The 17,211-nt window shown below is 39.2% G+C and overlaps 1 protein-coding gene across 1 annotated transcript; it reads right to left on the bottom strand.

Moving 5' to 3' along the window:
• Positions 1–319: 319 nt before the first annotated feature.
• On the bottom strand, positions 320–16,862 carry crlf3 (cytokine receptor-like factor 3). The gene is made up of 9 exons (XM_061905664.1): positions 16,707–16,862; positions 10,192–10,319; positions 6,459–6,666; positions 6,297–6,384; positions 4,264–4,441; positions 3,755–3,983; positions 3,557–3,695; positions 1,584–1,702; positions 320–1,522 (listed from the first exon to the last, which is right to left on the bottom strand). Exons 2-9 carry the CDS (start codon positions 10,306–10,308, stop codon positions 1,251–1,253), a joined length of 1,350 nt encoding a protein of 449 aa, XP_061761648.1. The 5' UTR covers positions 10,309–10,319; positions 16,707–16,862; the 3' UTR covers positions 320–1,250.
• Between the last annotated feature and the right edge of the window lie 349 nt (positions 16,863–17,211).

Raw genomic sequence — 17,211 nt, 5'->3', positions numbered from 1 at the left:
GTCAGGCTGATTAGACAAATCAAAAATACTGCATAAACGGACTCAAATAGTTGGTAAAAAAATATAAAAAATACAAAATGAGCTGAAATAAACTGATTAATGGACATTTTTTAAACTAAACAGTCAAGTGTAAATAAAGAGCTTCACCACTTTAGTCATCATTTTTGCGCTAAATAAACTTTTTTTATATGGACATTACTGCCACAAGTGGTGGAAAAGCGAATACCGCTGCGGCCCATATGGACCACAACTGAGTAGGAGGACAAACAAATTAAAACAAAGTTAGTGAGTAGGTAGGTATGTGAAAAAAAAAAATCAGTTTTGGAAGTCAGAGAATTTCAGTCGGTGATTTATTGATACAGGCACATCTGTTTCTCGACAGGTTTTGTGACTTATAAAAATGATTGACATTATGTATCCACAGCAACAGCCGCCGCCATCTTTCGCCAATAAACAAAACAAAACCATCATCCATGTAAAATCCCAGGCAACATGAAGAAGTGGCCTTGGCTCACGAATAAGGTTAACTTCCTGTTTGACTTCCCCGTTGCATCAAACCTTTATTTTGCCTAATGTGTGACGGACTAATAATAATAATAAGATGAGTAAAGGCGGGAGGTCAACTTTGTACCGTCATGTGGTCCTGAAGCGGACACAATAAGTCACGTTTGTTCGCCACTCATTTAATGAACACATGAAATATTCTTTCAAAAGCTGCACGGTCTCCAGTGTTACAGGAGTGGTCGGGTGCCTAAAAGGAGCTAGACAGTGTGTCGTTCAGCCGGACTTGCAGAAGGGGGAAAACGTCCTCCATTGTTTACTGTGCGGACTTCCTCTTCTTTGATGGGAAAGTGATCCCGGTCGATTATTAATACACAAAGAAGGCGTGACGCACGGAAGACTTTCATCACACGCTGTAAGGATGCTTCGTGATGAACTAGGACGTGACTAAGAGGACGAATAGGAGGCGTCTTCACAGTGGTCCTGCTGGACAAAAGGTGAAACTGCGGTGTTCCCGCTTCACATACATGCACCGAAGAATTAAAAGTGATGCTCGTCACTTTTCCGCCCTGGAATATGTAAACAAGACGACTTTAAGGGAAGAACCGGGAGGAGGCGGGGCCTATGATGTCATCATCACTATGGCTAATTCCAAGTTGTGGAGGAAATGTGAGTGAGTCCTGCAGACGTGAGAAGTGAAAAAGCCTCACGCTTGACATTGAGAAGTAGATAGAGACAAAAAAAAAAAGTTAAAAGACGAGAACTTTCCACCCCGAGTGGACGAAGGAGCATCCGAAGAAGAGGCCGTCCACCGCATGCTCCAGCACCCAATCAAACACCACCTCCCTGCTACCTGAGCCGATGGTGACCCTCAGCTTGAAGCCGCCGCTGCCGCCGCCCTCGATCACGTTGTTGTTGACGGGCAGCACGCCCACCACCTCCATGTCAAAGGTCACGGCCGAGCCCAGGCTGATGGCGGGAAGCTGATTGGTCATCTCTTTGCCGTTCACGAAGACGGCGCCTGGACGCCACAAAGCACAACCAATCACCATGAAACAGAGCGGGACTTGTTGTGAGCGTACCGTTGGTGGAGATGCAGACCGCCTTGTCGCTCTGGAGTGACCTTTGACCCCCTGCTCCTCTACCATCCACGCACACGCCCAGACTGTCCCTCCGATCCGGGTGGCCTGATGCCGTAATTCTGAAAGAACATTTGAAGAAAACAGTTCAATGACTACTGATTGGAGCAGGGCTGTGCAAAGTGAAGCCTGGGGGACATTTCAACAGCACATATTACAAATACTAATAAAAATAAAAAAAGTGGAATAAAAAGCACAAACATTGCTTATTTTGTGTTTGCCATTAAAAAAAAAGTTTTCTATGACAAAGGGCATAAAGCATACAAAAACATAGAAAAAAATAAGTGTTGAAAGTAAAAATGAAAAAAGGTATATTTTATTTTTAACACTTTTATGAGTGGGGCCCTTTTAGATCCCTGAACATTTCATTGCGCAAAAAAAAAAAAAAAAGAATTTAAACCAATATTGTTATGATTTATTGACCTATTTAACTCTGAAATTACTTCACATCAAATATTCTACTTTGAAATATGTTTTGGGGAAATATTACTTATTTTGTGTTTGCTACTTAAAAAAGTAATTTTACAAAAAGGGCATAAGACAAATAAAAAGATACATGTTATAATTAATGAATAGATCTGAAGTTGATCTAGAGACTTAAGTGTTGAAAGTAAAAAATATATATATATCTTGTGCCACTTTTAAAAATGGGGCCCTTTTGGGATCCCCCATAATTTTAGTGGGATTTTTTTTTAGTAATAATGAACAAAAACATGTTTTTATGAATTGACATATTTAAGGCTCCAATAAATCCACATCAAATATCCCCTTTGACATTTTTTGGGGGGGAAACGATTGCATATATTTTTTATTTTTTTTCATAAAAACAGGGTTTTCTTCCACAAAAGAACAAAAAACTAAATTATTTGATTTACTTTATATCAACAGATAGACCTAAAGTTGATCTACAAGTCTAAGCATTGAATAATAATAGCACAAAATGTTTATAACTCATTTTAAAAGAAATTTATGACACCAAAGTTGAGGGAAAACATAAAAAAAAGAATAAAAATGTATAATTGACGAATAGATCTGAAGTTGATCTAAAGACTTAAGTGTTGAAAGTAAAACAATTTATGACTTCCTTTTAACACTTATGTGTGGAGCTTTATAGGATCCCCATTAATTTGTGTTTTTGTTTTTTTTATAAAAGTCACTGCTCAAATAATAATGAATCAAAATCAATGTTATAAATTATTTCCTCACATCAACCTTTCCAGTTAAAATATATTTTTGGGGGAAATATTGCATATTTTGTGTGTTTACCATTACAAAATAAAGTTTTAATTGACACAAAGGGTGCAAAACCAAAAAAATTAAAAATATATTAAAAATAGATCTGAAAATAAAATAAAAATAGATCTGAAGTTGTTAAAGGTTAGAGAGAAAAAAAGTTATGACCTATTGTTTTTAACACATAACAACCGTTGCATCTCCTATAATTTGAGGATTTTTTAAACTGTCATGCTGAAATATTAAAATATTGAATTCAATGTTATGATTATATTTGTATATTTTGTAAATATCCGTCTTTAAAAACATTTTGGGGCTAAATATTACACATTTTGTGTGTTTGCCATAAAACAGTTTTATTTGGCCTAAAGGCCATAAAACTTAAATTAAAAAAATGTAGATGGACTTGAATTTGAGCTAGAGATTTAAGCGGTGAATAAAAAAAAATTATATACGACTTATTTTGAACCTTTTTATGACTGAGACCGTTCTGGGTGCCCAGGACAACATTGAGGGGAGCCCTAAAGGTTAAAAAAAAAAAATCTATACATTACATTGGTTTTAAAAATTAAAAATATCAAAATGGCCCCAAGCATTTTTGTATTTTGAATTTTTCAGAGTGTGGCCCTCAGGGGAAAAGTTTGGACACCCTTGGATGAAAGTATGTTTGTGTGCGCGTGTACCTGAAGGTAAGTGTGAGGCCACAGAAGTAGGTGGGTGCGTTGGAATAGAGGACGGGGCAGCCAGATTGGGAGGAGTCATTCCTCAAGGCCACGTTCCTCCTGCTGCCCAGGATGTAGCCTTCAGTGCCAGGACACCACTCTGCAGGCCACACAAACATGAATAAAAGGACATCTCGCCACTTTTCAGACTCCGCCCACCGTGTGGTGCCAGGGTGGTGTATCCAGTCTGCGGGATGCTCCAGGGGCTCCACTCGGTGCGACCCTCCCCGCGGGCGCACACCCTGAACAAGTAGTCCTTGTGAGCGTCCAGGTGTAGGACCAGGAAGTCAGAGTCCCGACCGATGTAGGCGTCTTCGTATTGGCTTCCCCCGTTGCCGGCTCGCCGGTACTGCAGCCGATAATCAGCGGCGGCGAAGTCTTCATCCACCTGGAGAAAACACACAATGAAATAGTTTCAGATAAAGCCACTTTATACACTGTATTTTTGAGCAACAGAGAGTATGGCTGTGCCGATTTGATAGCCGTATCACTCAAAACAATTATGGGATGATATGTGTGGTATCACATATCATCCTCCAATAAGCACACAATTTATTCTCTTTTACTTAAGTCATTTACAATAGGTAAACATGCTAGGCCCTTGGCTACTCAATACCGGAATCATTTTAGAAGTGAAAGGGTTGTATCGGCTCCCCCTCCTGGCTGACCTTACACCAGCGCACCAGGATGCTGCCCGGTCTCTCCTGCAGTTCTTCTATCAGCACAGGCGGGTGGGACGCCACAGAGCCGTGACGGCACATGCGCTCCCGCAGGAGGCCCAGCAGGGAGTCGTCCAGCTGGGCTGAGACGCACGGAACGTCCACCAGAGCCGGTACCTCGGGGAGGCTGAAGCAGCAATGGAAACAGTTTTGGTTAGATTTAATTACCGTAAATTCTGGACTATAAGCCGCTACTTTTTTCCTACGCTTTGCACCCAGTGACTTATAAAGTGATGCCACTAATTTACAGTGGGGCAAAACAGTATTTAGTCAGCCACCGATTGTGCAAGTTCTCCCACTTAAAATGATGACAAAGGTCTGTAATTTTCATCATAGGTACACTTCAACTGTGAGAGACAGAATGTGAAAAAAAATATCCAGGAATTCACATTGTAGGAATTTTAAAGAATTTATTTGTAAATTATGGTGGAAAATAAGTATTTGGTCAACCATTCAAAGCTCTCACTGATGGAAGGAGGTTTTGGCTCAAAATATCACGATACATGGCCCCATTCATTCTTTCCTTAACACGGATCAATCGTCCTGTCCCCTTCTCAGAAAAACAGCCCCAAAGCATGTTTCCACCTCCATGCTTCACAGTAGGTGTGGTGTTCTTGGGATGGAACTCAGTATTCTTCTTCCTCCAAACACGACAAGTTGAGTTTATACCAAAATGGATACATGGATGATACAGCAGAGGATTGGGAGAATGTCGTGTGGTCAGATGAAACCAAAATAGAACTTTTTGGTATAAACTCAACTCGTCGTGTTTGGAGGAAGAAGAATACTGAGTTGCATCCCAAGAACACCAAACCTACTGTGAAGCATGGGGGTTGAAACATCATGCTTTGGGGCTGTTTTTTCTGCTAAGGGGACAGGACGATTGATCCGTGTTAAGGAAAGAATGAATGGGGCCATGTATCGTGAGATTTTGAGCCAAAACCTCCTTCCGTCAGTGAGAGCTTTGAATGGTTGACAAAATACTTATTTTCTACCAAAATTAACAAATAAATGATCTAAAATTCCTACAATGTGAATTCCTGGATTTTTTTTCTGTCTTTCACAGTTGAAGTGTACCTATGATGAAAATTACAGACCTCTGTAATCCTTTTGAGTGGGAGAACTTGCACAATCGGTGGCTGACTAAATACTTTTTGCCCCACTGTATGAATCGTTGCTAATGGCCGTAATGTAAACAGTTTAAAGAAGACAAACAAGAAATACTCTATAAAAGGTGTTGTTTGTGCTATGGCGCCATCATTTGGATGAGTTTGCTCACTGCAGGTGCTGCAGCGCCCTCCTTGTTTAGAGCTCTCAACCAGAAGTAGAAGTGCCATTCGGTCTTCTAGCCGTCAATAGCGTTCTACTCTTGTGAATTCTTAATTCATCACTCGAAGCAACGTTTGTAAGTTTAACAGTACAACTAAAACAATTCTTACTTGCTAGACCCTCCCATGTATCATGTTGGGAGTGTTTTCAGTTACTTGCTATCATAATGTTAGCTAACATCTTTACGAGTGTCTACGTTACTATTACTACATTACAACCGCATTATTTTTGTATTGTTTCAGTTTCACAAATTACTCAGTAAATTCACCAAAATGTCACCGTGGAGTTATTGAGTCGGTTTAGCTGATTGGAGAGCTAGCTTGTGCAGCTAATGGGTCCATGACAATGACTTCTGTTATGTTCTACTGCCGTGTTACAGACACGTTTTAGAAACAAGTTATGTAAATAAACAATTACAAAATATTTCTGTGTAACTAACTCACTACGCAACGTATATATATATATATATATATATATATATATATATATATATATATATATATATATATATATGCAGCTTATTATTTTGTTATAAGCATCGTGGTGTCAAATTTTCATTAAGTGACTTAAAAACCCACTCAATCAGCACCTTTATCCAGATCTGCACCAACAAGATAATGTCTTTATGTAACTGTGGACGTGTCTCGTCCTACCTGTCCAACTGGATGTGCATGGCCTTCTTTGTGAAGCTTCCCAGTTTGTCCTCTTTCTCGCCGAGACCACAGCGCAGTGCGGCTTCACCTGCGGAGACAACGCCGCCCTTTAAGAGTCACGAGCACGCCCCAGCGCAGGTGTCAAGTTCGCACGGGCCGCACCGTCTCGTAGGAGCTCGTCCGCCTGGCTCACGCCATGCTCGATGAGGCTCTGGCAGTCGTCCAAAGGCTTGATGCTGTCCGCCTCCACGGCGTCCACCTCGGTCAGCAAGGCGCTCAGTCGCTCCGACAGCAGACCGGTGGCCGCCGCTTGCAGTTCTGCAAAGTGCCTCCGGAGGGCCTCGCGGGCCTGACCAGAGCTGCCTCGCACCTGGAGACCAGAGAGGAGAGACGGGGATGAGGACTGGGACACACATCAGGGAAAGTGATGATAAGAGTCATCAGGAAACGGAAGTCAGATTGAAAAGAGTGATACAGCTATTATGTGGATATTGTCCACTGGAGACGACGCAACACTTCCTCATAATTATCACAGCCACTGATGATATGAAAATGTGCGTACGATGAGAAAGGAGCACAAAAACAAAGTAAAGATTCCCTGAAATAATTGGACTCCTTTGCTGTGATGTTATGTTTTGTGTTTAAAAGAAAACTGAAATTTCGGGTATTTTTTTTTTTTTGTGTATTCTATATAGAAAAAACACTGCGAGCACAAGACAGCTAACAATACAGATAATGAGATTCTACTATTCTGCCAATGAAAACTATCTATAAACTTCAAATGTTTTATATACAAGCTATAAGTATAGAGCAGCAGGCGTTTTTAATAAATGTATTTATTTCCTGGGCCCACTCTCACGGAGCTTGTAGGTCAAATGCAGATAATAATTTTTCCACACTTAGTGTGTGTGTGTGTGTGTGTGTGTGTGTGTGTGTGTGTGTGTGTGTGTGTGACAATCATTGGTACTTGAACTTTAACCAACACTACCTCTGCCAAACACATGGAGCACCTTCTGTGTTTGGCAGACTTCATTAGAGACAACAAAGACTACTTTGGGACAAATGATGATCCAGAAGTTTACATTTTTTATTCTGAATATTGGGAGGATGATCGACAAGTTCTAGCAGCTGTGTGCTAAACAGATCCAGCTTTGGACCCTTAGCATCATGTAGTAGTATTGCTAAGTGCTAAAAAATTCATCAAATAAATCATAACAGTGACTTACTGGGGATGCTTGTATCTTTCACTACAAGACTTGCTGGGAGAAAATAAATAAATGATAAATGGGTTGTACTTGTATAGCGCTTTTCTACCTTCAAGGTACTCAAAGCGGTTTGACACTACTTCCACATTTACCCATTCACACACACATTCACACACACACTGATGGAGGGAGCTGCCATGCAAGGCGCTAACCAGCAGCCATCAGGAGCAAGGGTGAAGTGTCTTGCTTGGTACTAGGTGGGGATTGAACCAGGGACCCTCGGGTTGCGCATGGCCACTCTCCCACTGCGCCACGCCGTGGGAGGAGCCTCTTAGCAATCTAGCATCTGTCTGGTCTAAGTTGAGTAGAGATCGAGCGATATGTTTTGTTTCAGGACCTATGCCTATTATTAGTAGTTAAGAAGGCCGATAACTGATATTTGGAGCAGATATTCAGTTGCAGTTAAAGCTAGTTAAGCATGAATAGTACACCTCAGTAAACAACTGGACAAGGCTTTAAATTCTTTTAACATTATTTTAGGTACATAATGTCCAGGGTGTACCTCGCCTTCCGCCCGAATGCATCTGAGATAGGCTCCAGCACCCCCCGCGACCCCAAAAGGGACAAGCAGTACAAAATGGATGGATGGATGGATGGATAATGTTTTATGCCGCGCTAATGTTGTGGTTATTATTTTAGCAGAAAAAAAAAATCAGGGTATTTCACAAACACCGTTATCATTATTTAAATATCTCCCGGAAAATGAGGAGTTAATGGATTTATTACATTGTAAGGTTTTTTTGTGTGGAACCTATGGAACTCTTTACATGACACTTTGAAAAGTATATCTGCACTTGTCACTTTAAAAAAACTAACAAAATTATGGCTAGTTGAGCAGCAATCGTGTTCTCATGTTTAGTTTTTACAAATTTTCACTAATTGTTTTTTATCTAGTCTGCACTTTGTGTTGTTATTATTATTATTGGCTTTTATCTAGTTTGCACTTTGTATTATTTCTATTATCATTATTATTGACTCATTTTTGCCTTATTATTTTTATTTTCCTGTTTTAATGATGTTGGAGCTGTGTTGTTGTTGGGGACAAGTGTTGTAAATTAGCTTTGGCTACAAACACTATGATGCATACATTGGATAACTGTTTCAGATGTCTATGTTTTTTGTATCTGTCCCTATCTCAAATAAACCTTAATAATAATAAAACCTTGAAATATTGTGAATGTTTAAAAACAATTCTGGGCTCCTTCACATAGACTATAGATGAGACATTTTTTCAATCTGGCTGACATAATTTATTCCTGGATGGTTAAGAAAGTATGAGAATTTGTGAGCTGCTGCCTGCTCTTCTTTTATTATACTATTATATTTGTCAAGAGATTTATACAAAGTTTGTTTTTTTGGCAGACATACAATTAATAAATTTCGTCTTTATGTCCATCTCTGTTACGTTATTTGAAAAGACAAAAAAAAGTTAGACATTTTGGCAGGTAAGCAGAGGAGAGAGACGTAAAGTAGGCAACCAGTAATGCAAGGAGCCGTGCAGACCGGGGAAGAATTCTCACAATGACTCAAATAAATGCCCTTTCAGACATCAAAACATATGTGGGGAGAATTATTGACAATAGGAGTAAAAATTACTACCTAACTATTTTTCTAATTTATTTTGTTAATACTGAATCATATTTGTATAAATTGTATCTGCTGGTGTAGTTGTGAAAAAAAAAAAGGTTGATACCGATATATGTGGAAATGCCAAATATTAAGTTGAGAGCCACTGTGCCAGATTTGTGGAATTTCTTAAGTTTTATTCCAAACTTAAAGGTGGCAACTCCCGTAGCTATCTGGCGTTATTGCTCTTTCGTAGTTTGATGTGCTGTGAGCAAGGCCAGGAAAGTAGTTCCTCTACAAAACCTACAATAACAATGTCCCTTTGACTTGGTTTATAATGCAGGTCAAAGCATGGAAATCGAGTGTTGTTGGTTGTTTTTCAATGTTATTGTGAGAGTGCTTAAAAATCCTCATCATTACAAAAAATGAGACCCACCGCCCCCCTGCTTGGCACTCAGCATTAAGGGTTGGAATTGGGGCTTAAATCACCACCGCTGCTGCCCACTGCTCCCCTTTCTTCCCAGGGGGTGGTCAAGGGTGATGGGTCAAATGCAGAGAATAAATTCGCCACACATAGTGTGCATGTGACATTCATTGGTACTTTAACTTTAACTTTACTTAACCTACATTGTTAGTTGACGCCTTGTGGTAGAAGTTTTTAGGTTTTTTTTACCATCTAGAACATAAAGTCCTCAGAAAGTATGACACACTCTTGATTAAAAGCATTGACATGGGATTTCTAAGGGCATTTAATTTGTCATCATAAACATCTTGTACATTTGTGAGGTCCCACGCTAGTAAATAGTCAGTGGTTTACACACAATGTTTCTGGACAAAAACGGGCCCTCTGGGATGCGACGGTGCATTTGTGGCAACAGGAAATAGCAGCATTGTTTACGGCTAGCAGCTGAGTGAAGACAGCGGGAGGAAGGAAGAGATAGCAGAGCCAGAGAGAAACTATTCCCCTGGGTTGATTGTTGATTGGTCATGTGACTTTCTTCAGCAGTCTTGTGGAATTCAAAAGGCGTGTGGAAGGTACGGCATGCAGTAGGAAGTGTTGGTACCTGTTTCCGCGCCTGGTTGAGGCCATGCAAGCGCTGCTGGAGCTCACTGCGATAGTTCTGAGCTGCTTCGATGCTCTCCTTTGCCTCCTGCAGCAACACGTCCACCTCCACTGACATCCTCCCGCCTCCTGACACACACACACACACACCAGGGAAAGTTAGGACGCATAGCTAACATAGCGCTTGACAAATGCGATGCGTGACTACGTCCGGTGAGATTGCAGAAACATCTGAAACATGTGAAACCTCAAGTCAACTGAAACCAGAGTGTCACTGAGCAGAGCAGGCCTGGCTTGGAAGAGCAACAAGTGAATGTTGTTCAAAGATTGTGTCGGCTAGACACGAAGTTGCATGTGCAGCGGGGGTGTCCAAGGTGCGGCCCCGGCGACCATTTGCGGCCCGCAGCAAATATTTAATAGCCTGTGGTAAAATCCAGAAATACTAGTAAAAAACTACAAAAACATGAAGTGGAATCAGAGTAAACAGGTGATATGTACTGATAAAAAGTTGCAATGTTGACTCTAACAACACAAAGCTGCAATGCAGGTTGTTTTTATCCATCATTGTTCGGAAATGAATGAATTAAAATCAACGCAATGAATTATTGACCTATTTAAGTCTTAAAATACTTTACATCAAATAGTCCACTTTGAAATATTTTTGGGGGTAAAATATTGCATATTTTGTGTTTGCCATTAAAAACGTAAGTTTTCTTGAGGAAAAAAAATAAAATAAAAATAAAAATGTCTAATGGATATATCTTAAGTTCATTTAAGTACTGAGAGTAAAGGAAAAAAAGTAAGACTTATTTTTAACATTTATGAGTGGGGCCCTTTTTGATCCCCCAACATTTTTGTGGGATTTTCTTTTCAACTGTCATTGATTAAGAAATAATAATTATAACTTATTAACCAATTTAAGATTTCAATTTCACATTAAATATTGAAATATTGCATATTTTGTGTTTTTGCCATAAAAAAATGTTTTTCTTTTGTGCATTAAACACAAATACAAATACATTTAACTTTAAAACAACCGATAGGTCTGAAGTTGATTGATTGATTTAACTGTTGAAAGTATATAAATACAAATATTACTTATTTTCACACTTTTACGAGTGGCGCCCATTGGATCCCCAGTACTTTTTTGGTGGGATTTTTTTTTAGTTCCGTAATTTCTTTGATTTTAAATTAATTATTTTCTATATTATGAATTAGGGACCCATATAAAGGCTCTAATTACTACAAACATTCCCCTTTTAATTATTTTTATTTTGGGGGTAGAGGGATATTTTTGTCATAAAAATAAGGGTTTTCTTTGTCAAAAAAAAAAAAAAAAAAGTTTTTAATTTGTATTGACAGATAGACCTGAAGTTTACCTAGAGATTTAAGCGTTGGACATAAAAAATATAAGAACTCATTATATATTCTTTATTTTATTCTTATGACAAAACTTAAGGGTAGCCCTAAAGGTTAAAAGTAATCTATGTATGGTATTGGTTTTGAAAATAAAAAATAGCAAAAGGCTGATGTACAGTATCTAGATATTATTATAACTTGTATTAATAAGCCTAAAAGTTCATAATTCAATGTACAAGAATGTATCTCCTACGCATATTATCCAGTCAATTAATTGACTCAAAGTTAAAGATGGTTTATACATGTTACTATCAACAATCCTTAACTACTTCTTAAAAAACATTACAGGGAGAAAGAACTCCTGTTCTGTCTCTCTGTAATGTTTGTCTGATCTTGAATGGGATTGTGCTGAAAATTTTAATTTCCCCCTCGGGGATTAATAAAGTATTTCTGATTCTGATATTCTGACGCTTAAGTTATCATAAGAGATCGTATAAAAGCAGACAGACAAGAATTGTCTTTGTCGTGGCTCAAAGACTGTGCAGAGTTCTCTCGCTGTGGTCGACCTCGTTTCCGTCGCCGTGTCGAAAGAGGAAGTCTCCCAAGACTGCTGAAGCTTTTTACAACAAACTGGAACCGGAGAAACACATTGAGTCACCTCCTTTGCCGCCTATAAAACATGTATCATTTCACTCATTATCAAGTGATTAGTAATACACAATTATGGCACAACATGACCGTCACATTATTTAATGTGCTGCAAACAGAAGTGTATACCAATGAACATGTGTGTTTACACACTGCAGCCATTGAATGTTTAATTATGCAGGCATCCACCATAACAATACTCCTCTCTTTCTCCCTCTCACGCTTCTCTTTTTCCACCAGCCTTTTATCATTTCTTTAGCACAGTAAACAAGAGGCCGAGGTCATTAATCCTCTTGTGTGTAATCCTTCTTTTTGGGAAGAATTGGGCCAAGAAGACATCCAGCCGCACAAAATATGTCTCATCTTATTGCCTGATGCGGGCGTGGCTGCAACAATGAACCAATTCTCCCATTAATTGCTTTTTTTAAAAGGACTTTTTTGAAGTATTTAGGTCAGCGTGCGTGTGACAATGACACGACCATGTGTGTGTGTGTGTGTGTGTGTCATGGCAAGTACAGAGAATGTTTGTCAAACTAAAGATTATTTGCAAGAGATGCATGACTGCACATTTAAAAGGAACACATATGTTTTTCTGTTTTTATTCATTCTAAATCGTAAAATACGGCAACTACGGGGTGGCTAACAATGCAGCTAACTGGAGTACACTATTGTGCCCATAAAGCTCTCTAAAAACACACAAAAACCACCAACAATACTCCATTTACATCTTTGTGACCTGAATATTACTCAAGTATTAGCAATATTGTTATGACAAGCGCTAACGCCGAAATAACTACTTTTTATCACATTGATCAGCTAACTAGCTTATGCTGCTATATTGACATATTGAGCTGCTGCATCGCCTCTGAATTGGTGAAAATTAATTTTAGATTATAAGTCATGCCTTTCACTTGGATAATAGAAGGTTGTGGTAATAAAACCGAGAAGTTGGCCAACTTTGACATCCAATTTAGACCCGGAGATGGTGGGAAAGACACAAAAATACGCTTTTTTTTGGCACTTTTTAAAAACCCTTTGTGAAGATTATGGTTAATTTTTAGTTTAAACGGGAAGATATGAACATCCCATCAGTCGGCATCCCAGTGAGGGTAGACAATGTACAGTAAGGGATTGTGTTATTATGTTCATAGTTCATATTTCTTGTTTAGCACTTCGCAATATTGCTACATGATGCTCAGTGGATCTGTTTACCACACAGCTTCTAAAACTTGTAGATCATCCTCCTTATAAACATGATACAAAATATAAGTTTATGGATCATAATTGGTTCCTAAGTATTCTTTGATGTATCTCATTAAGTCTGCATGATTAATAGTGTTGTCCATCCATTCATCCATTTTCTACCGCTTATTCCCTTTGGGGTCACGAGGTGCCTATCTCAGCTACAATGGAGCTGAAGGTGGGGTTAGTAGTGTTGTTTGAATAGAAAGTGAACGTTATGTGTCTGAAATAACATGCTTATAATGAGCAAAATAGGTAACTATTACATGTTATTTTGAATGTTACATTACATATAAACTTAAATCATGTGTATAAAATGTTGATGGATGTTTTTTGGAAGGCAAAAATAGATCGACCTCCATTGTTAGCTGACTTTTGCTAGTGTTTATTTACGAGTTAGAATGCATCAAAAAAAAAAGAAAAAACACGTGTTCTTGACTTACATAAGAAATGTGAATGATAGGCAACATTTAAAAAAAAAAAATAATGCAGTTCCCTTTTAACTCACTGAACGTCCATTAAAGGAAAACAACAGAAAACCCCAACTTTTAAACATTGAGTGTACTTATGATGCTGTGACAAACAGGAAAGTTATGGACGGCAGTGGAGCAGAAAAGCCACATAATTATGATCATTGAGCAGACAACAGACATGTCGGCACTTGTTGCAACAAGTTCCGTATCTTTGTACTTATTTTTATCCGATGACACGATCGCACACTACACACTCATAAGTACGTGTTGGCTTATGCAAAAATGTTTGCACTTTTAGCTGTCAACAATGACGCCAAGGGAAAGCTGTGCCAAACTGTTGGAAAAAGTTAGATTTTTACATCCACACGACTCGTAATGCATTGCAATGCATCAAACAGAAGGCAATTCGCAGCATGCTAAATAGACTGTATTTTGGATAACTTCGGCTGTGTTTATTCACGAAATAACGCTTTTATCGACACAAAATCAAAGACAATTGACAAAAGACAGGCGAATTAGCCAAAAGCTGCGCCAAACTCCGTTGGAAAAAGTCAAATTTTTACATCCTCACGCCTCGCAATACATTACATTGCATTTAACAGAAGGCAATTTGCAATATTCTACATAGATGATATGTTCGGCTAACATCGGCTGTGTTTATTCACCAAATAACGCTTTTATAGACACAAAATCAAAGACAATTGACAGAGGAGAAGCGAACTTGCCAAAAGCTGCACCAAAAAGTCACATTTTTACATGCACACTACTCGCAATACATTACAATGCATCAAACAGAATATAATTCACAGCTTACTAAGTAGACTGCATGTTCGGATAACTTCGGCTGTGTTTATCTACTAAAAAACGCTTTTAAATACACACAATTGAATACATTTGACTGGGCAGACTCCACACAGTCGAACTAGCCAAAACAGCGGCAAACTCTGTTGGAAAAAGTCACATTTTTACATGCACACTACTCACAATACATTACAATGCATCAAACGTAATATAATTCGCAGCTTCCTAAATAGACTGTATGTTCGGCTAACTTTGGCTGTGTTTATTCACCTAATAACGCTTTCAAAGGCCTACTGAAACCCACTACAATCGACCACGCAGTCTGATAGATTATTATAACAATGATGAAATCTTAACATTGCAACACATGCCAATACGGCCGGTTTAGTTTACTAACTTACAATTTTAAATTTCCCGCGGAGTTTGTTGTTGAAAATGTTGCGTGTTTGTGACGTTATTGGTCGAGCGGACATTTTAGCCCAGCACCAATTACGGCTAAAAGTCGTCTCTTTTCATCGCAAAATTACACAGTATTTTGGACATCTGTGTTGCTGAATCTTTTGCAATTTGTTCAATTAATAATGGAGACTATGAAGACGAATGCTGTTGGTGGAAAGCGGTGGATTGCAGCTGCCTTTAGTTTGTTTGTTGTGAAGCTTTAGCGAACATGTTTCTCTACCACATGTCAACAAGCAAGTTTTTGGATGAGAAAATTGTGATATTAAGTCGGCTCTTACCGGAGACTTGTGTGGAGTTAGCGTTCTCCTGCAGCAGCTGTCAAAAAGGCAGCTGTGATCTTGGCTCCTCCATTGGCTTCTCTCTGAGACACTGTCGGTCACCACAGCCCTCCGACTTTCAGGTATGAGTTTATAATCTCATTAACACAAAGAGCAAATAAGGGATTTTCCAGAATTATCCTGGTAAATGTGTCTAAAGACATCTGAATCGCTCCCACTGCAGTCACCTTTATTTTTCTTTTTTTCTTAGTGCTTCACTCTAACTTTCCTCATTCACAAATCTTTCATCGTCGCTCAAATTAATGGGGAAATCGTCGCTTTCTCCTCGGTCCGAATCGCTCTTGCTGCTGGTGGCTATGATTATAAACAATATGAGGATGTGAGGACCCCTACAACCTGTGACGTCACGCGCACATCGTCTGCTACTTTCGGTACAGGCAAGGCTTTTTAAATTAGCGACCAAAAGTTGCGAACTTTATCATCGACGTTCTCTACTAAATCCTTTCAGCAAAAATATGGCAATATCGCGAAATCAATCAATCAATCAATCAATCATTGTTTATTCATATAGCCCCAAATCACAAATGTCTCAAAGGACTGCACAAATCATTACGACTACAACATCCTCGGAAGAACCCACAAATGATCAAGTATGACACATAGAATGGACCTGCTATCCCCGTTTAAATAAGAAAATCTCATTTCAGTAGGCCTTTAAGGACACACAATTGAAGACATTTGACTGGGCAGACTCCAGCTAGCCAAAACAGCGCCAAACTGTTGGAAAAAGTCACATTTTTACATGCACACAACTCGCGATACATTACAATGCATCAAACAGAATATATATATAAGCTTGATAAATAGACTGTATGTTTGGCTAACATCGGCTGTGTTTATTCACTAAATAAAGGCTTTTATGGACACAATATCGAAGGCAATTGAGAAGGCAGAACGAGCCTAACAGTCACTGCTGTAACGCCAACGGAGAACAAGGAGGACTTCTTCTCTAACAACCTCGGCTAAGGTTTCTTTCTTTTCATAGTTTGTTGTAAAGTTGGCTATCTTGGGGCCGGAAATCGGACACATAAAAAAAAAATTCATTGTAATCCTCAAAAAGGAGAGGAAAGTTAGCTCGTGATTCAAAGACAATAACCACCGGCGGGAGATAACGCACAACTGCCGTGGTGAGCTAGCAATAACACCAAAACATTGTCAGATACGTAAATTATGCGACCCCAAAAAAGCAAAAGTACCTCTTTTAATGTTTTCTCCCCTTCATGTGCTTGTCAGAGTCCGGACTTGAGCACTTAGGCTGAGCACAGCGCCGCTGGAAGGAGAGAAGTTCAGCTCAAGTCCACTGATGACACTTTGTGAGGGCCTTTAAGCTCGGCAGCCAATAGCAGAGAAGAACGCTTTGATTGACAGGCGAGGCAACCAACGGAGAGCTCCGCCTCCTCTCACGGTCCCTGATTACGTGACCACGGATGATGCGTGTCTAAAGCGGACTGTAATAAATGCTTTGAGTCTTTCACGGTCTTTTAATTAACATTTCGGAGCGTTTTGTGGCCGTTGCTGATGTTTAATCTATAATGAAGAATACATATTTTTTTTTGTTATTGTGACCGCTAGTCTTTGAACGACGGTGTATGTAGCGACACATACGCCGCAGTAGCGCTAGTTTTAACGCCAATGACCACAAAGAAACGTCACATAACGTTTTAAATTGATGTAAAAAGTGTTAAAATGGGGATACAAAAA

The sequence above is a fragment of the Nerophis ophidion genome, linkage group LG07 (genome assembly GCF_033978795.1).
Source record: "Nerophis ophidion isolate RoL-2023_Sa linkage group LG07, RoL_Noph_v1.0, whole genome shotgun sequence".
In the NCBI taxonomy this organism is placed as follows: Eukaryota; Metazoa; Chordata; class Actinopteri; order Syngnathiformes; family Syngnathidae; genus Nerophis; species Nerophis ophidion.
The sequence above is the reverse complement of the archived record's forward strand: the minus strand, read 5'-3'. Positions and strand labels throughout refer to the sequence as shown.

What these genes read in the sequence shown, in the direction of transcription:
- crlf3 (XM_061905664.1), bottom strand. Translation starts at nt 10,308, where the DNA reads ATGTCAGTGGAGGTGGACGTGTTGCTGCAGGAGGCAAAGGAGAGCATC. An exon ending in CACCACCCTGGCACCACACG is followed by an intron (nt 3,696 to 3,754) that starts GTGGGCGGAGTC and finishes TGTGGCCTGCAG; the next exon opens with AGTGGTGTCCTGGCACTGAA. An exon ending in GGTCTGCATCTCCACCAACG is followed by an intron (nt 1,523 to 1,583) that starts GTACGCTCACAA and finishes TGTGGCGTCCAG; the next exon opens with GCGCCGTCTTCGTGAACGGC.